General features: G+C 39.1%; 2 protein-coding genes across 2 annotated transcripts in view; one reads left to right on the forward strand and one right to left on the reverse strand.

Moving 5' to 3' along the window:
- Positions 1 to 8,134, reverse strand: part of TMC1 (transmembrane channel like 1) — a 389,456-nt gene extending 381,322 nt beyond the window's left edge. The window contains exon 1 of the mRNA XM_060300845.2: positions 7,297 to 8,134. The gene's annotated coding sequence lies outside the window, so the exon portion shown is untranslated. The remainder of the gene's footprint in view (positions 1 to 7,296) is intronic.
- Positions 8,135 to 8,144: 10 nt separating this feature from the next.
- Positions 8,145 to 19,585, forward strand: ZFAND5 (zinc finger AN1-type containing 5). The gene is made up of 6 exons (XM_030877005.3): positions 8,145 to 8,712; positions 12,932 to 13,089; positions 13,516 to 13,627; positions 14,276 to 14,379; positions 17,116 to 17,241; positions 17,926 to 19,585. The coding sequence occupies exons 2-6, from the start codon at positions 12,939 to 12,941 to the stop codon at positions 18,072 to 18,074; spliced, it is 642 nt and encodes a 213-aa protein (XP_030732865.1). The 5' UTR covers positions 8,145 to 8,712; positions 12,932 to 12,938; the 3' UTR covers positions 18,075 to 19,585.
- Positions 19,586 to 20,770: the final 1,185 nt, after the last annotated feature.

Here is a 20,770-nt window from a genome sequence, read left to right on the forward strand (position 1 = left end):
TCCGCCAAGAAACATGACTGATTTCCTGGTTTTCTAATCCCCTTTGCAATTTGTGACTGAATTAATAACAGCAAAAAAGTCATTCTATTTGCAACTCTAAATATATCAAGATTGCCAGACTGTTCAAGAAAAAAATGCAATCTTTGCTTTTAGATTTTTTCTTAAAGGGACATTTCATCTTTGTTGTAAGGAAGCTAATTCCAGACCACACACCAAAAAAAGCCATAAATCTGTGCAACATAGATAATGAAGTAACTTAGACTGTTGACTGCAGGTGAAACAAGGAAGAGTAGAATATTTTGTAGGCCTATTATGAGTAGAAGCAGGACATTACATTTAAACTGCATGACATTAAAAGTCAAAAAGGATAGGAACTTTTGCTGTCAGAGAGTTTGTTTGGTTTGGTTCCTCATCAGCATCCTTTGTGCCCTGATATATTAGAATGCAAGCCAAGTGGTAGGCCTCTTATCCTTTTTACCTTTTCCTGTCTCACAGGGAAAGGTACTGACCCTGTGGATAGGGTAAGTCAGCAGCTCTGACCTTACCATTTATACAGCTGGATTTATGAAAAGATATTTATTCACTGCCAGTAGTTCACAATGAAGGTCCTGCCAAAGTCCTTGGTGACCATGAGGCAGGTCATCCACTCACCTGCTCCAGGTATGATCTCCCTCACCTTTCCTCAAAATAAATAGTACTTGGACTAGGGTGACCAACCATCTAGGATTGCCCACAACTGAGGGATTGACAGGGACCTGGGACTTCTAGTGCTAAAACTGGGAAAGTCCCAGGTGAAGCAGAGGAGATGCTCCCCCTAAGTTGGATGCCCACAAAGTATGAAGCAGCTCTTGACTAGGAGCTGTGGACAGTGGGCCTTGGTGGAGTTGCACTGCTCCCTTTTACCACACCCAGGGTAAGGCCTCACTGTCCAGGCCTTTGAGGAACACCATGTAGAAGTCCTCTCATTTGTCCAGTACCAGGGTAACCTCTGACAATTTCCACATTAGCAAAATGGGGATAATAATTGTGCCTACTTCCTAATTCTTCTATGAGAAATAATTAAGTTAACATTAATATGTATAAAGTGCTTACAGCAAAGCTTGGCATTTAATCAGTGCCTAACAAATGTTACCAACTGTCATCATGGTCATTAGTTTCTGGATGGGAGAGAAATGATGCAGGACTTCACACTGTAGTTGATTCTCTCCTAGTGAATCTTAACCATCTTATGCGTATTATCTTTTCAAAAGTGAAAAAGTGAAAAAAGAAAGAGAGAGGAAGGAAGGAAGAAAGGAAAGAAGGAAGGAAGAAAGAAAGGAAAGAAGGAAGGGAAGGCGGTAGGGAAGAAAGGAGGGAGGGAGGGAGGAAGGAGGGAAGGAAGGAAAGAAGGAGAGGTTACGGTTAGTAAAGTCAGTTAAGATTTATCTGCTTTCTTAAAAAGTAATTCTACCCACAAGGACTGACATTTGAGCAAGGTCAAAGGCCATATGAAAAATATTTTTTTAAATGCAAACAATTGGTATTAATACATGGCATTTTCAGAATAAGTTACTGCTCTTATCAACATTGTTTATCATAGTTTAGAAATGCAAATCTGACCATCCACCAGTAGGATAATGATTAACATAAATTATGTTACATCCATACTCAAATTTTGTTAATTGAATTTGTTAAAATAAATAAGGTCAATATTTATGCACTGATATGGAAAAGATCCCCAAAGTATACTGTTGCAGAACAATATATACAGCACAATTCCATGTATGTAAACAAATCACAAAGACGTCTGTCTCTCTCTCTCTATAAATATAAGTACATGAATGCATAAAATAAGGTTTGAAAGTATAGACACATAAGTACCTAAGGATTATCTTTGGGAAGAGGAGAATGGGTTGGGGGTTGCTTGAACAGGAGACTCATTCTTATGTTAAAATCGTGTGCTGCTTGAAATTTATCCTCCAAAGAGAATATATTCATATACTATTAATACTTTGTAATTTTTTTAAATAGCATAATAAAACAGATGTAGAATAGATTTCCACCCCAAAATTCTTTTGTTATTTTCTCCTTCTTCTTTTTCCTTCATCCTCAACATACCTCCAACATAGGAAAACAAATTTGCTGTAAATGGCAAAGCATCCAAGTTACTGCAGATGAGGTGTATGGCATATAATCCACTAACCGATAATGAGAGTTGACAATAGTAAAGAGACCACAGAATTATACCCAAGTACAAATTGAAAGAAATAGCCACCCTGTTGAATATGTTTAGCAGTAAGTTCTAAAAAAAATGATGGCTGTTTTTAACCAATGGCATCCTAATAGTCATAGAATACATTTAAATGGAAGACTAAAGTTATGTTTTTCTGAGGTCTTTGCAAACTAGATAATGGTAATTATCTGGATTAAATCTTGTATCACGATTTTAGGGAGGTTGGGATGGGTTACTGTGTGAGCACATCCTTTCATAGCATTAGCGTTATCAGCGCATAACCTGAATGCTGAAGATGCTGTCTAGAAGACTTCTGTGCTGGGTGGACAGCTGAAGAGGACCCTCTAAAAGTCTGTAACTATGACTAGTTTAGGAAAGGTATTACTGCATTGGAAAGGACTTGAGCCTCAAAGACTGACCTGGGTTTGACATCACTCTTCAATAACAACTGTATGATTTGATATATATTACTTATCTCCTTGTACCTCTGCCCTACCTCTGTCAAAAAGCATAATCATCACTACTTCAAAGGATTATTGTAAAAATTAGAAATAAGGTACATAAAAGCACAAAGTAAGCACAAAATAAATACTAAATATATTTGCCTGAAACTTATATAGTTCCTTTAATCCTTATGCAGTTACACTGTTGTACTGGTTTTCATTTTTTTAAATAATTTATTATGAATTTCTGGCTTTTTATCCTTTTTTAAAATTCTACCTTAACTATAAGGTCAAGTGATTACAAAAGAATAAAGTTTTTAAAAACAGTTAATGAACAGAAATTTACTCATTTAAATATGCACTCAAAGAAATCATGGGGTCTTATAATTGCCAGGGGCTGAAGAAGTCATCTGGTTGAATCTAACTCCTATTGCATGAATCCTTTATTTCATACTCTACTCCTGAAGGCTTCTCAAAAAGAAGCATGCTTCTTAACCTCTAAGCCAGAAAAAAATGGGGGGAGAGAAGTCTTTTTGAAAGGAAGAGCTGGACTAGAAGAGAAGCCACAAGTGGACCTGGAGTATCAGCACCTACTTCTTTCTAGCAGAACCATTGCACCAGGTGATAGCATTTACATCTATGGAAGTGAGTGAAATCACTCTGAGAGTATGTGCAGTAGAGAAACAAAGAGTGCTTGGGTGCTAGACTTAAGGAATGCCACATTTAGAAGTTGGATAGAGAGGTTAGAACCGGCAAATGAGACTTAGGAATTGCCTGTTAGGTTGGAAGAAACTATCTAATCAGAGTTTCTATTAAGGTCACAGTTTTGGGTGAGATGAGTGATATACAAGATATACAAGTGTGGTTCACACTATAACAGGAAATATAATTATGACGTAAATTAAAAGAGGAAATGCTCCTGGAGAGCAGCAGAACATTGAACCACGGGACAGAAGGCTAGAGTTAAATTCCCAGCTCTGACTCTTACTAGATGTATGACATTGGACAGGACACGAGTTTGCCCTGAGCCTCAGTCAACTCCTCTGCAAAAGGAGAGATGATAATACCTATCTCAATGGGCTGTTGTAAGAGTTCATTGAATTAATGTATTCGAATATACACTGTAAATGAAAAAATGTTACACAAACTCTCCTTCTACAACTTACATTCTTCCAGGACAAGGGCCCACCCTACCCATTTCTCTCTTACCAGTTTTCTGACTGAATCCTGACCACCCTGATGGTATCTACCTGCTTTCTGTGATCTTTTTCTGTTGCCTGACAGCTAGGGCCTTAGTGCCAACTGCCACTGCCCCAGCTCTGTACCATTCTAGTTGCTGTGGGGCACTTGCCAAATCACTGACCCCATTCCTGACTGTCTTTCTGGCCCACCCACCACCTATGAACCCAAGTTATGACATGCTCCAAAGTGTTGTTTCAGAGCCAACCCCACATACAACTACTGAGATTCAAATCACATACTTAACATCTATACCTAGATTGTTTGTTCAGTCACAAAGATTTCCTAAAGTTCTTGAGACCAAAGTACCTTGTGTCTTACAAAGGTGATATCCACAGCAATACATATATATATATATATATATATATATATACACACACACACACATAGATATTCATCGATTTCCTTCACCTTAAGTTCTTAATGTACATAAGTAATAAAGGCTTTTGTTCATTTAAATAGTCGTAAAAATTGTTTATGGTTATGATGAAAATATCTGGATTGTGTCTAAAAGTCTTCTCTAATTAGGTAAGCCATCCATGCCATTTATTTGAAGATTCTTTGATCAAGTTGTTTTCACTGAAATTAAGTATGGCTTTAACACTATCAAAAGGTCTACACAGTAATTAAATTGCTACTGTTTTATCATTTCCCCGGGGAAAAATACTCAGCCAGTCACTTGTTGAGCTAGGTCTAAAACCAATCCATTATTGGACTCACTGATATTTTAATTATTATTTAATTACTAATTATTAGAGGAAAAATTTTAAATTAAGTAATGGTATGTTCTACTCTTAATTTTTTAATTAGTTGATTTGCTCTAAATACAATATTATATCCTTTCAGCCAATCATTTTGAAAATAATAAAAATACAATTGAATCTTGTTACCTTGACCTTTGAGATCTGGGAAGGGGATAAAGAAGGAGAGAGAAGAAGGGTACTATGTGAACATCAAATGACACCTAACAGTTTTTAAAACCCCAGCAAAGACTTTGTGCTTCACCAAGCTCTACTCAAGCACAGAGAAAAAATGTAATACCCATGACAGGGTGTTACAATCATGCCATACATAGAAGCAATTCTTATTCCATAATGGAAAGCTCCATGTCAAACTAAAATAACTCCAGGTCTTTTATATTTTACAGTGGACTAATAACCTCTATTGCTATTTTTAAAAGATGTCAGTTTTCTACTTTCTAAGAAATTGAATTAATTTGCTCTTCTCCAATTATCAATCCCCTTTTTGGCTCATCCCTAGATTACAAAGAAAAATGTAAGTGAACTTGTAATGACTTTACCTGAATTCTTAAGCAGAATACAAACTGTTCCAACTTTCTCATATGACATGCCAGTTTGCTATAGTTAACTACTTTAAGGAAATAAGCCTAGTTCCACTGGTGATGGAGATGATTGGCAATGGAACTCAGATTTGGGTGAGTTTTCAGCATCCATTGTCATTGGTTATATACTCCCATAGCATTCTGCACCTTTCTTTCAAAATATTTACCAGCTCATTACATATTTGCATGATAATATTGTTAACGTCCTTCTCCCTAATATGACAGTAAGATCCATGAGAACAAGGGTAAGATCAATTTTTTCCCACCAATGTATATTCCAGCACCCAGTTTAGTGGGTATCTAGAATGTAGCAAGTGTGCAAAACATTTTTATGGAAAAAATGAATAAAAAAATAATTGAGTTAGTATTATTTTCAAGGAGTATTTAGGAATGGATCAGTACCAGTCACTTGGTATGTTCCATGTAATGAAATTCTACAAAAGGTATTTTTTGAACAATCAATAACACCACATTTTGAGCACACACCACTTTCTCCGGTATTTTTTGCAGAGGCTGATTTTAACCTTCTCTGATGACCATGGTGACAGCCCTTTTGCATACTATATTAAGAGCATTCTGCTATATATTTTGTGTTCTATAGTTTGTCTTTACAGACCAACTGATAATTTAGAACACCAAAACAAAAACAAAAATACTCCCTAGAAGCATATCCCCTAATCTGTTACACCAGAAATATGAGAAAAAAAATTTTTTTTAACTTTTTCCCTTCACATGGTGTGAACATCTGATTGAGAGATCTCTTACAGCATGGTGGGGTAAGTCAGTGGTTCTCAAACTTGAGCGTGCATCAGAATCACACGGAGAACCTGTTAAAACACACATCACTGGACAAACCCTCAGAGTTTGTGATTCCATAGGTCTGGTGTGGGGGCCTGAGAATCTGTATTTCTAACAAGTGCCCAGGTGATGCTGATGCTGCTGGTCTGGGGACCACATTTTGAGAACGACTAGTGTAGGTGCTGGAAGGGTAACCTGCTAAAACTAGGTTCAATACCAGGTATATTCCTGGTTGAAATAGTCTCATAGAGAAAATTATAAATGGTTGGTAGAGAAGACAAGTTATCAGAAGGGGCTACATTTTATGCAATACATTATTAAATAACCAGCTTGCCTTATTACTTAGCTGGTTTTTTTTTTTTCTTTCAATTTCACTCCTTCAGGAATTATCGTTTCACCTTTTAATAACTAAAATGGGAGGAGGGGGAAATCTCTAAGTTATTTTTGTCCTCAGTAAGAACCACCTCCATTGATTCCCTGTCCTTTAGTGCCGCAAGGGAGTCACTTTATCACTTAACTGTAAAAAATGGATATATAGTACCTATCTCAGTGAATTGCTGTGAGGATTAAATGAAACCCTAAATGAAAAATACTTAGCCCCCCAAATGGTCTGTAAATGGTAGCTGCTATGTTTTTACTAATTTGTCTACTCACTCAAGAAAGTAAATTTCAATGGTCCTGGGACCAGTGTCTGAAACTATCAGTGTCTGAAACTATCAACACTTATATTTCTAACACTTTAATTGCCTACAGCAATAACTCTAAATTGCAAAGAAAAATGTTCAGTTATGTTCTAGGGATTCCACTTACTGTGGCAGAGAACTGTTTGATTTGGAAATTTTGGCACAGGGCACCAGGACAGCATTCCCCCAAATACACAAAATTATAAAGAAGAATCACCTGGAGTACTACTTAAATATTCAAGTTCCTGAGCTCCACCCCAGACTACCAAAACTATCTCCAGGGGAAAGTCCTAGGTGATTATTTAAAAGTAAACAATTATTCCAGGTGATTTTTCTTATCACCAAGTTTGGGAAGCAACGAAGGGACCTCTCACTCCAGTCTAATGGTGGCTATTAGAAGCCCTAAACATCGTTTCTATTTATTCATTAGGCCATTGTTTACTAGAAAATTTCCTAAGTCCTTTCTGTCTTACTACTTGTGTTTTTTGAGTTGAACTAAAGTCACCTGGCGAGGCCAGCTGCAAGTGGGTTTTTTTGTTGGTGCTTTGAAAAGCTTCTCAGTGTTTTTAGTTAACTCACCCTTTCAAACTAGTCGGGGCCTGTGCCTCATTTTTGAATTGCCCCCTTCTGAACTTCCTCCTGCAACGTCTCCTTTTTGATCTCTCCCTCGGGTCTAGCTTGTTTGTTCCTTAACTTCATCTCGGGTAGAACATTTGGTGCTTTCCCAGTTCACGAGGCTCTGCTGGAATAGTCCATTTCCAGGGATTTTACAGGCTGGCCAAAACAGTTTGCTCAGAACGGTGTCGCCGGGGCCGAAGACGGGCAGCAAGTCGGCGGAGCACTTCCTGACTCTGCACAACCATCCGTGACCTTGGGCGAGCGAGCGAGGAAGCGAGCGCCACCCGCCCCGCTCCTTCCTGGGAGCATCAGGGGCAATGCTCAGGCTGGACTTTAGACCCGAAGGCGAGTGTGAGGGAACCGGACGGGGGAAACTTCATAAACAGGCGAGAAGACCCAGAAGCTAAACAGCAGTTCATTTTCTCTTCTTGAGCCGAATCCTTCTAACACGTTCTTGTTGGGTGGGGAAGGGGTGGGGAGTAAGGAGGAAAGGGAAATGTCTGCCAAAGGCTTTAGACAAAGCGCGAGAACTCAGATGGCGAAAAGTCGGCTTTACTGAGAAAATCGGAAGGAGAGAGGCTGAGGGCGGACAATCGGGTTAAAAATAGAAACGCATCCTCCACAGGACTACTTCTTTCCAACTCCACCCTGGGGCCAGCAGCCGAGTCAGTGATTCGGCTCCGCGCATAGGTAGCACGCTCAGGCTCGGCCCCGCCTCCCCGGCCGGGTGACTGGAGGCGGAGGCGCGGCGTCGAGCACGTGACGTCAACGCGCTCCCCGCCGCGGCCGCCGTCGGGGTTTTCGCTGACGCACAGACCCCGCACCCCCTCCCCTTTCCCTCACTGCCTGAGCGCCGGGTGGAGAGGACGCGTCAGTTGACTGGAGCGCAGGCCTACGTGCATCTCCTTTTGGGGTTCGTCGTTCCCTGGAGCCGCACACCTTCCCTGGCAGTAGCAAAGCGACAGAGAGCGCCATCCGCGGGCCCTTGCGGCGCCCAGGCCTAGCTGCGCGCGCCCCGCTCGCCCTCGGAGTTGGCCAAACCCGCCGCTGGTGGAGGCGTGAGGCAACGACGGGCCGGCGGCGCGAGCAGCGTTAGCCGCCGCGGCCTTCGGCCCTCCCTCCGCCTCCTTCTCCGCCCCCCCTCGCTTCCCTCCTCCCACTTCCCGAGCTCCGGCGTGTCCCGGCCACGCTCGCTGCTGCTGCGGGAACAAAGGAAGACCCCGCGGCGGCGGCGCCACCTCCGCCTGCGGCTCTGACCCGCTCCCGGCCCGCGGCGGCGGCGGCGAATTCAGGGCTTCCGGCTCGCCCCTCCGTGAGGGCTCGGCCCGGTCCCACCGCGCCGGCGTCGCGCGCCAGCCCGGTTCCTGCCGCCGAAGGGTGAGTAGCACGGGGCTTGGGGAGGGCACCCGGCTACTCGTGGTCGGCCGGGGTTGGGAGTGAGGGATTCGGGCGCCGCGGGCCTCCGACGAAGGTCGAGTGGCCAGCGTATGGCGGCGTCCGGGGGAGGAGAGCCCGCCAGCCAGCTCAGGAAGCACAAAGACGGAGGCGGCATTCTGCCGTCGAGGCCGGAGGCCTAGTTCCCTGTGCCCCGGGCTCACTCGCACACTCATGGTCGGGGAAACAATGCCCGGCGTGCGGCCTCCGGGGTTTCGAGCTCTGGGCCTCCCTCGAGTCCGTCGCGGCCGCCTTCCGCGGTGGCGCCCGGCGTGGGCGGCCAAACCCGGAAAGACAAAGAGGCGGTCGCGGCGGCCGCGCCCCCAGCCCCTTGCCCGCCGCACCCCCTATCTCCGCCTCCTCGGAGGGGCCGTTCAGGGTCGGGGGTAGGCGCGGGACCGGCAGGGTTAGGGGCCGGCTTGGCCTGCGGAGCTGCTGTTCTGCATGACTCAGTGGTTTTTGGAAAAGGCCCTGCAGTGCTTTCCTGAACGAGGCCTTTGCTTGAAAGGGCATGGCGGTAGGGATGGGGGACCAGTGGGACCCGAACTTGTTTTATAATCCGCTGGAACGTTGGGTGAGAGGGGTCTTCTCTGTCGTGTTTTAGTTTTACCGATGTTACTGCGTTTCTCGCCCGAGATGCCTTTCATGAAGGAAATGGAGCACCTTCTCCTTTGTTTCGTGCATTTAGGCTGAGGAACATGAAATTCTTTACTCGCTTTCCACGCACTCCGTGGAGCTGTGTCTTGGGAAAAGGTCCGGGTTATCTTTATTGAATGACTGCCTTCTAATAATCTAGTCTAAGGGCACATTAGGGTAAAGTAGTATATAGGTCATAGAGCCACTGTTCTTCAGCTTGGCCATTCAGGTAATTTACAGACTTTTTTAAAAATCTAAATGAATTTTATTTTACTCCTTATTTTTAAAAGTAGGGTTTTAGAACTGAATTGGTGAAAATACTGCAATTTCATTTCTCAAGTTTTTCTTTTAAAAATGTCCCCCTCAAAAAGATGTTTAATTCTTCCCTATTTTCTATCTCTCAGGGCCGGTATTAAGCCTGAAAAGGAGCCTTTAAAATCACACTAATGTCCATTTAGGAAAAGGGAACTGAGATCTGGAGAGTAAGGGCTTGCCCAAGGTCACTGGCTTAGAGGTAGATTAGAAACTAGAACTCTGGTCTCAACTCCAGGTGGGCAGGCATTCTTAAACGTCTTTTAACATTTTGTGCACCTGAGAGAAGTAAATTCCATAGGCATGAAAACCTTTTTTATTCATATTTGAGGCTGGAGAATTTTTCAGTTACATGCTCCTGTCTTTTTGGTTTTGATTTTCCTATGAATTATAGGAAGCCACAAACTGTAAAAAAAAAAAAAATACACATTTCAGCTATAAAAACTATAAAAATAAACATTCTAGCTATACTGATAGAGCTGACATGATGAATGCTCAAGTTTCTAGCAACTTTAAAGGTAGTAAATAATAATGGTATTGTATTTTTCTAAAATACAAGTGGGGAAACACAGTACCTAATGGCACTCATCCCCGACACCCACCTCAAAAAAAATTGCCACTGATCATGAGGATTCTTTCTGCCTTGATGCTCTTCGCTGTGCTTGGTTTTTATAAACAACCCTGACCATTTGGCTTCATGAGTGATTAATGATGCTTGCATTTTCTAGATTTAATGTGAGATCATTCCCTGTGTTAGAAAAAATCTAGCAATCTTAATGGCATCTTTTTGTTTTGTTTTCTTATATGAGCGCTGCATCCTTAATTCTTGGGGTTGTGTAGGAGTTGGCAGGCTCTGAGATAAAAATAGAAGCTGATTTCAGAGGCCTCTGTTGACTAGGCTTTATGTGAGAGCCTCCATCCCGCTCACCCTGTCACATTGCAGCCTTGTGACAGGCTGAAGCGCCCGCCCATGTGATCTAAGCTTCTGAGAAATATTAAGGCAAGCTTTGCTCTTGCGGTGGCATTTAAAAGCTGGCTTTCGGGGGGGGGGGGAGTCTACAAGATGAGATGCCATGTAGAAGACTGATGTCCCAGTGTCTCTTGTGTTTCAGTTTGGAGGCTGTTTATCGTGACTTGAAGGTAGATGTGTTTTCTGAAGAAAGGTGGAATACTTTGCATGTGAAATCATTGGGTGAAATTCCCACCCCCATTTATATAAACAAAAGATTTTAAGAATCAGATTAATATTAATGTGGGTTGACTTTTAGGCCAATTTACTTTTAAAGCCACTGTTAGATGACACTAGAAGTTAGTATAGCAAGTGAGCTAGTGTAATTCTTAAGCTGGCTTCAAGGAATGGCCCTGCTTTTTGTGCAGGGCAAAGATTCACATACTTTGCATGGTAGGCATGCAAATACACTGTTATTTGAAGCATTTTTTGTACATGTTATACTCAAAATTTTAAAAACCCAGCTGAAAGTGTTTATTAATAAACTTCCTAAGTGATGTTGAAATGTTTACACTACCCTGATCCAAAATGAGTCAGCTAAATTCCACTTACTATTTAAAGAGATAGTGTCAACTAAATTAGTACTATTATCTGAAGTAAGTTGCAAGTATTGGTCACTTTCTGTACAAGTTTGATTGGCTTGAGGTATTTTCAAGCTTGAAATATAATGGCTTTTTGCTAACAAAAGGAAAGATTACTATCATTTAGATTGTTGGAATAATTGACAGGATTCGGGCCAGGTCAAGTTTGGTTAGTCCTCTTCCCCCCTTTTTATAATTTTGGTAAAAAGTGTTAATACTTGTTAAAACATTGCTTTTAATAACTCACTAAAGAGTGTATCCTAGTATGTGGTGGTTGAAAAAAGCAGTATGAAATTCTAGGAAGTAACAAGCTGTAGCTGAAAGTACTTTCCTGCACTTATTTGAAAAGTTCATAACTTATAAGTCACCTTCATAGTCAACATTAAGGTACAGTTAAAGGAGAATGACCAGAATTATTGCACATAATCTCCCCTTGATAAAATGCTCTGAAATACGCTTTTGGTACATTCATACATAATTTAAAGGTGACATGGAAACCTTCCAGGTTTTTAATTTTTTTTCTTAAATATTTATGTCTGTTAACTCAGGAAATTTTACTAAATTTAGCAAAACATTACTGTTTGTGCTAATTTTAAGAAGGCTTCTGGAAAAGCAAGGGTATGCTTGCTATATAAAGCTCTTTCTGGTAACCTAGCATTAAATATTAACCATTACTAAAGGTTGTGTGTATTGCTTTATTTTGCCATATTGAAATTGAGCTTGGAAAGGTTTCATTATTTTCTGTCATGAGGCAGACAAGTGCTTGTTAAAAGTTTTAATAGAGCCGTTGGCTGAGAAATCTATGGCTAATAATTTGTACATTATAGGTTTCTAGGCACTGACTTTAAAGTATACTCAGACCCAGATTTCTCATGTCAAATGTAGAACAAAAGGAATTTCTTAAGCAGCTTTTTCCTAAATTCTTAAAGAACTTCACTTTTTGGTGCCAGGGTAACAGGAAAAGCTAGATGATCTACCAGCTCTCTTTTCAGTCTTCTGTAAAGGTGTTGCAGCATTTAAAAAGTACAGATGCTCTGCCCCGTAGCAGAACTGAATTACTACAGGGCTCACGTATGTTCAGATGTTAGTTTTAAGAAAGCTCTAGAGCTACATCCAATATACAGCTAGTTTAAAGAACAACTAGTAGATATGAAGAGTCAGTAGTTAATTGTGATTATTTGAAATAATCTGCCTGTAGTGTAGGAGAGTAGAAAGTGATTTAAAGATACCAATTGCCAAAATTGATTTAAACATAATTCTGGTATCGGGAAGAGTGACCTTTTCACGAATTACAGAAACAGTGACAGGTAAAATAATACATTTTAATGTTTAATGATAGAATTTTTTGTCCTAAAAATGTGAAGTCATGATAGTTCATTGTTTATCAAGCTAAAACAGTTCCATTCATGTCCCTTGTTTTATAAAGGCAACAAAATATTCATAATTTAGCCTACTCTCTTAAAGATTAACACAATTGGGGGCTTTGTTAGAAACAGACTCAGTGTTTAGAAATGACAAAGGTACAATAATGACTATCATACTAATTTTAGTGATTTTTTTTTTTTTTTTTTTTTTTTTTTACTACATGCTAGTTTCTAAAATTTTTGTTTTGTTTTGTTTACAGGAGAAAAATGGCTCAGGAGACTAACCAGACCCCAGGGCCCATGCTGTGTAGTACAGGATGTGGCTTTTATGGGAATCCTAGGACAAATGGAATGTGTTCTGTTTGCTACAAAGAACATCTTCAGAGGCAGCAGAATAGTGGCAGAATGAGCCCAATGGGTAAGTTGGTTCCAAGAAATAACCCATTTGAAGACCTGGTGGACAGAAAATATAGAACCAAGAGTTGGGCCCTAAGACTGAGAATGAATCCTGAAAGTCCAAGGAGAGAAGACTCGAGAAAAGCTTGAAATTTAAAGCAATAGTAGCCCAAGTACTTGGAATGACTACATGAGGAATGAGTGACTGTCTACAAGCATCTTCTAGCTTTTTCATTTTCGTTTTTGAGTACATGTACTCACTGGATATGACTTTTTAATATATTTTTTTTGTTGTTTGGATATCACTTAAGTGTAAGATTCTGCAGCACAGTGAAAGTACTTAAGTCACTAATCTAATTAAATGCAAGTATTTGTTACTTATTAATAGTTTTGGTAATGAGTGTTTGTAGTGTTGCTTTGTTTCTTACCAATCCTTTTTTCTAAATAGGGACAGCTAGTGGTTCCAACAGTCCTACCTCAGACTCTGCATCTGTACAAAGAGCAGATGCTAGTTTAAACAACTGTGAAGGTGCTGCTGGCAGCACATCTGAAAAATCAAGGTAAGGTTAAACATTTCTGGGTTTTTATAATAATACAGGGAGGAAATAAAGATAAATGACATTATAATTATGAATGTTAATAAATAATGATGTATTACATCATACGTATTGCCTTATAATAAGGATGTTAATACATTAGATGCCCTTGGCTTTACATGTGTTGCACAATTGGTGATTATTCCAGTGTCCTTTAATATATGATCGTGTAGGTCATTGAGTAAAGCTATGTATTAACAACGCACTCCTGAACAACCTCAAGGATACTGTGTTGAGATGCTGTGCTTTTATTTCCTTGTAATTGAGGCATAATAATTGTAGAGAATGAGACTCTGCAGACTATATTGTAATGCCACGTAAGGCATTCTGGCAAAGCTACCCCTTTTGCCCTTAAACAAATCACAGGCACAGCTAAAAATTTCTAGTTGGCTATAATAGAACATCGTAACCTATATAAATATGCAGGCTTGAATTGATGAGCCATTCATCAAATTGCTTTCCTTATTCTCATCCATCTGTGCTGGGCATCTTGTTTAGATTATTTAGCTCCATTTGATCACATTGGAAATAATATATGTTGAACTGACAACTTCTTATCTTTCCAAGAAGTACCCTTAACATCTTTAAAAATGTTTGCTTGAACTTAAATAGAAATGTGCCTGTGGCTGCCTTGCCTGTAACTCAGCAAATGACAGAAATGAGCATTTCAAGAGAGGACAAAATAACTACCGCGAAAACAGAGGTGTCAGAGCCAGGTATGCTTTTTGTTTAATACTAGTTCAGTTCTGGATTTGGTAGTACAAGAAAGGGTTGGTGGAGGGATTCTTTCCTTCCCATTGAAGGACCAAAGAGGAGAGAGAGCTATAAAATAGAGGCCAAGCAAACCACTATCTTTAAAGTACCTTGAAGTGTAAAATAGTCACTCTTTAATCTCTTCTTCTCTGCCCATCCCCCCTTGCCCCTGCATCCACAAATCAGCAAAGTTTATAATATGAAGACTGAAAATGTCAAGAATTTAATGAACTGTTCACCAATATATTTTAAAAGTATCTAAATCATTAAAGAAGGTATTGTTCACAAACGGAAGAAATTATACGGACTAAATTCCAAAGCTGTGGAGAAAAATTCAATAATCAAAAGCATTAACTATTCAGTCTTGATATTGTCAATACTGTAGAAAATACTCAATCAAAAGAACATATCAAACACTAAAAGAAACTTTTGAATTGAAGAAGTGTGGGATCCCTATGGGAGTTTAAAAACTCAGTGTGGAAAGGCATTTTGGTTTTCATTAGTTAGTGACTGAGTCTATGCTGAACTTACATAGCACAACCAGAAGTGCTTTAATGTTGCCAGAAGATTGACTTGTTTGATTTATCTGCGCTAGACCCTGGAACAATGATCTATATACTCTATGGTGCACATAGTGCATTTGATCAATTCATGATTTCCTGGTATAGTGTTGACTGAACACAATATAAAACTTTATTGTGAGCTAATAGTGTCAGTGGATGTGTAATCTGCTTTGGAGGCTTGCTTTTGTACGTAGCCGAGCTTATGTGAACCATATCACTCTTAATTGATACATTTAAGATGAAAATTCTTAAGTTGAGCAGGTGAATCCATATTTGGTATTTTTAAGTTAAGTTCCATCCTTATGAAAAACTGACCAAATTAGTATTTGTGAGGCTTTTGTTCTGTTTCATTTGTTTTTGTTTTTTTAAAACACAAAATGACACTGACCTTGGAACAATACTCTTTCGGATTAGTTCTGTAGTTATTCTGTGCATTTATTATTTCTTAGTAGGCGTTCTGTAGTTCACTGCTCTGTCTTTTCTGTATCATTTTTCTCTTCTTGACTGACCCCCGCCCCTCTTCCCTGTATGTTTTAGGAACCACTGTCCAATTTTCAGGTGTGGCCAAGGAAATATAGCTGTCACCTCCCCAGCACTATTCCACAGATTGTTCTTTACTGTTATACCATCAGGAAAAATTACATTAACGTTGCCATAGTAGATTATTAGGAGTAAGTAGTAGCTAGAATATTACTGTTGGTCTAATATTAGACTGTTAATCTCACTGGATATATTACTAATGCAAATGAGTTATAAATTTGGAGGTAATTTTACAGTACCTATTAAACCAATTGGTTTGGATTTATGCTGATAGCATTAGTGTTGACCTATTGTTAGGCAATAATTTTAGTATTGTATACGTTAATTTGCTATTGGGGTTTGGATTAATATTAAAACTCAGCTTATAGTGCTTCTGGTTTCGCTGAGTTTTATAAAAGTAGAATTAAATTTTGCTGTTTTGTTTTCAATAACCTGGTGGTAATGTGAACTTTAAAAGAGTAATCTGCAATTTTATCTTTATATTGACAAATTCCATTGACGTCATGAGTAAACTTAAAACTTAGATCTTTTAGGTGGAGAAACAGGGACTTTTAAAAGTAGGTCATATCTCTTACTGTCCAAATTTCATACCCATTTTATTTTTATTTTTTATTTTTTATTTTTTTGCGGTACGCGGGCCTCTCACTGTTGTGGCCTCTCCCGTTGCGGAGCACAGGCTCTGGACACGCAGGCTCAGCAGCCATGGCTCACGGGCCTAGCCGCTCCACGTCATGTGGGATCTTCCCGGACTGGGGCACGAACCCGTGTCCCCTGCATTCGTAGGCGGACTCTCAACCACTGCGCCACCAGGGAATCCCCATACCCATTTTAGATAAGTATCACAAAGTAAATTACAGCTGTGCTCTAAAAATTCTTGTTTTGCCTCTGGAATCCTTAATAGTCTAAAATCAAAGCTTCACAAGTACTTACACTGTCCTAAAGACAACGTTGCTGATATTTCAAGTTTTTTTTTTTTTTTAATCCTGCAGGTTTTCTATGTAAGACAATATAAAGCACTTATTAAAATGGCACAATAATAATTGTGAAATTTTGGAACCTAAAGTTAATTAGGGGATTAATGACTTGGGTTTTACTTGTCAAAATTTATTGGGTTTATCTACACAATTTTTCTTTTTTCTATCAGTATAAAAGCAAAATGACTTTATAGCTAATTACCTCAGAAGTTGGTAACCTTATTTCCTGAATTTGAACTGCCCTAATTTAGAAGTTTGCATTTAGGCAATTGGAATATGGAAAAACTAAGCAGATGACCACATCTCTCAGGTCTTTAAAATTTAGAATTAGGATTTTGTTTGCCAGGACTAGAGTGAGTTTAAAGGAATTTGAGTGGAGTGATAATTTAATAAAATTTACAGGAGCAAGTGGTATTATGTTAATTGGCAAGAAATTCTCAGATTTGAAAGAAGTTCTGATATTAAAGTAGAAGATTGTTTTTAAAGTACATGTTTTCAAGAAAGACTTCTTAAACATTTTCAGGAAGAATCTTACTGTTTCTCTTGTTTTGTTTTGGTCTGGTCTTAGATAATTATCAGCCAAACAATTGACAGACTTCTAATTTTTACCCTTGTTTTTCAGTTGTCACTCAGCCCAGTCCATCAGTTTCTCAGCCCAGTACTTCTCAAAGTGAAGAAAAAGCCCCTGAGTTGCCCAAACCAAAGAAGAACAGATGTTTCATGTGCAGAAAGAAAGTTGGCCTTACAGGTATTCAGGGAGCTCCTAGTTACTCCCTAAGGGACTGGTCAGTCTTACACATAAAACAAAATGCCCGACTTTGAAGAATAGAAAGTTTCCAGAGTAGACTGGAAAGAGGACAGTGAAGAGAAGTCGAGTTTGATTTCCATTGGTTTGTCTAATCATATGAAACCCTTTCCTAACTTCAGGCCTTCTGAATTACTTTCCTTTATCGGATTGATAAAAATTAATCCCTTTTGATTCTTTCCTTTGTTCTGTTCTCCTGGGAAAAAGATAGCTGAATTAAATAGTAAGCACCTACTTTGAACCAGGCACAAAATGTTCTAGATACTTTTTAATTGTTCTCCTTTAAATCTCAGAACTGTATGTGGTTGTCTTTTCCTAGCCTTCACTTGAGGAAACATTACCCAGTTAACATACGGTAGGACTAGAATTTAAATTCAAATCAGCCTGACTCCAGAGCCTGTGTAATTTCTACCCTGTTTGGTACCTACAGGAGTTTATGGAAGGATAGTTACTTAAATTTCTCACCATGTCAGAGGAGGTTAAGAGCACTTTCAGTTTAAAGTGACAGACTCTTTAATGTTGCAAAGAGTCATGAAAATCTGCTTCCTTTTCTGTATTGACTAATGCTTTTGTTTCTTTTAATTGCTACAAGTTCCCAAGTGACTCTACTTCCTCTTGTATGTACAGGGTTTGACTGCCGGTGTGGAAATTTGTTTTGTGGACTTCACCGTTACTCTGACAAGCACAACTGTCCATATGATTACAAAGCAGAAGCTGCAGCAAAAATCAGAAAAGAGAATCCAGTTGTTGTGGCTGAAAAAATCCAGAGAATATAAATTACTACTTGTGAAGAGACTGATAACTTTGTTTTTATTTTAATATATCGTAGGAAAACATTAAAGAGCAGATGCATGGCCATTTTCCTTTGATGTTCTCCAGAGTTTTACTTTACACTTGTCTGTCTTATAATTGATATTTTAGGATGTGTGGGTGTTTGTTACAGGCAGAATTGGATAGATACAGCCCTACAAAATGTATATGCCCTCCCCTGAATTAAATTGGATGAAAATCTGCACAGCAAGTTGAAAACACAGATAATAGGGACAAAATTTAGTTCCCTTGTGCCAAACAAAGTACGTGAAATATCTGCATGTTTGCAGCATATCTGCCTTTGAGAATGTAATCAAGGTATAATCTCTGGCTAGTGTTACGTGCCTGTATTTTTTTTTTTTTTTAATGGTACACCAGAAAAGGACTGGCAGTCTACTTCTACCATAAACTTTACCCTGTTAATTTCCACATTTTCCTTGGAAGCGGGAAGAAAGCTATAAAGAAAGCTATCAGACCTTTCCGTGAAACCAGTGTTTTTGGTGCCATATGTAAGCCTGGCTAATTGGTCTTCTAAAAGCTGTCAAATAAGACATTCTTTGGAAGGTACACATCATAACTGGTTATAAAGAGTAAAACAGATCAAGCCAACAGGGTCTTGAGCTATCTTTGAAGCTTATCGTGCTGGCCTGCACCAGAAGATGTCTGCATTACTCTCATTGCTAACAATATTGTGTAGCACAGAACTGCACTAAGATTAATTTGTCTACAAGAAGAAGTTAAAACTCTACGTTTGGTTTTCACATATAGCAGCTCTATTGAGTAACATGCATCTGAATTTTAATTTGCAAGGGTATCTGAATAGTTAATTTTTCATGTGCATATTTTGTTGAATTGTTTTGGTTCAAGAAAGAATGTTTAAAGCTTTTTTAAAGACTTCAGTTCTTAATGTAACTGTACCCTTCTGCATGGAAAATCATAACCAACATGGCTGCGGTAGACTTCTTAGTGGTATCCAGCACCACTTGCAGAGGGCTGCTTTATCATATTAATTGTACTTGGGTGTAGGACTCTAGTGTTCTTGGGTGTATTGCATGGGCTGCATTATCTACAGCATTGTACAATAACAACTAGAAGAGGCAGTATACTTCACTGATGCTTGTCTGGTAATATCACTTCTGTGTTATAATGGAAGGTTTTTTGTGATGTATGAAACTTGTGTTTTTTATATATAAATGCGTATAGTTAGATTGGTGTCGTGGTAATGCCTGTTTTCATCTGTAAATAGTTTAGTATGTACACGAGGCACTACTTCTGATTTATTGCAGTGTTCAGTCTTAGTTTTTACTTTTACTCTTAAAGCATTCAGTTTTGCTTTCAATTTTATGTACCTTAGTTCTGAGTTAGATCTGCAGATGTGTACAGATAGTTCATATTTATGTATTGCACATAATCATGCTATTCAGCATTGATGCTGTATTGTATTATGTAAATAATAAAAGCCATGTACAGAGGGAAACTTCCACTTGTTCATTGGGTTTTTAAGCCATAGTTAGAAATCCTAAAGGGGGATAATTAGAAAATGTTTCATATTGAACTTTTTAGTTGCATTTGTAGACTTTGCATGGCTATATTGTAAATTTTTTTCCATTGCCATCCCTGAACATGATATATTCAAGTGAGAGCCATGCGATGAGTGTTGTAAAACATCGTAAGTGTGGTACATAATAGGCAATTTAATTTTGAAGAAATGAATAGGCACTTTTAGGGTTAAAACAGTCTTAGAACTTAGGTCATAATTTTTCAATCCTTCTATCTTCCTTTTCCTTTTTTTTTGCTTTATAAATGACACTTTAGGCATGACAGTGTGTTTACAACAACAGACATAGTCTTGTTTGGGGTTTGGTTCTAATGTTGAGATGGACCCGTGGGCTTGGTCTTTGCAGGTGTCACGTGAGATAATAAAGAATAAGGGATAACGACATGCTGACTTCCAAAAAGCAGAACCATGACTTCACAGTGATGGGAGTTTGAAATGGAAATACCCAGATGATTCACTATCACCTGTCACAGTATTTTGAGTGCTGCTACTTTTGCTTCAGGTGAGCGGAAATGTATACTATATGAAGTATGATGAGGGTAGTGTCTCCTGAAATATGAAGGATATTGAATAACCAAAATTGAGTTGAAAATTATGGTATTTAGAAGGCAAACTTAATTTTTATTCAAAGTTTAAATAAGACTTATTTTCCCTCAGTGCTACCACTGTCAGACATTTGCTTAATAAATTTTTAAACCTTAAGGTTTTGAAGTCCAAGAGTGGTACGTTGGGGATAAAGAAGACTTACATGGGAAGATGATGGACTTCATTCTGTAGTGGTCTTTGAAATAAGTAGCATGAGATTGTGGTAATAAATGTTTCCATAATCATTTCTTATGAGAAACACTAATTTAGAACATATTTGGACTTCAGGATTGGATTTGTCTGGAACATTGACCGGGGAGAAGGGATCAAAGTGTTAAGGCAGCTAGGAAGATTCAGTTCTACCTAGACTCCTGTATTCAAACCTGAATGTTTCTCAGGCAAGACTATAAGTGGGTATTATCTTTGGAATGTACACTGAGATATAAAGCATGTCAAGAATGTATCACGTTTCATTTTGCACATGCCCACTCCAGAAATGTTTTGAGAGGACAGACACTG

Source organism: Globicephala melas, chromosome 6 (genome assembly GCF_963455315.2).
Source record: "Globicephala melas chromosome 6, mGloMel1.2, whole genome shotgun sequence".
NCBI classification, from domain to species: Eukaryota; Metazoa; Chordata; class Mammalia; order Artiodactyla; family Delphinidae; genus Globicephala; species Globicephala melas.

What these genes read in the sequence shown, in the direction of transcription:
- ZFAND5 (XM_030877005.3), top strand. Translation starts at nt 12,939, where the DNA reads ATGGCTCAGGAGACTAACCAGACCCCAGGGCCCATGCTGTGTAGTACA. An exon ending in TGGCAGAATGAGCCCAATGG is followed by an intron (nt 13,090 to 13,515) that starts GTAAGTTGGTTC and finishes TTTTCTAAATAG; the next exon opens with GGACAGCTAGTGGTTCCAAC. An exon ending in AACAGAGGTGTCAGAGCCAG is followed by an intron (nt 14,380 to 17,115) that starts GTATGCTTTTTG and finishes CTTGTTTTTCAG; the next exon opens with TTGTCACTCAGCCCAGTCCA.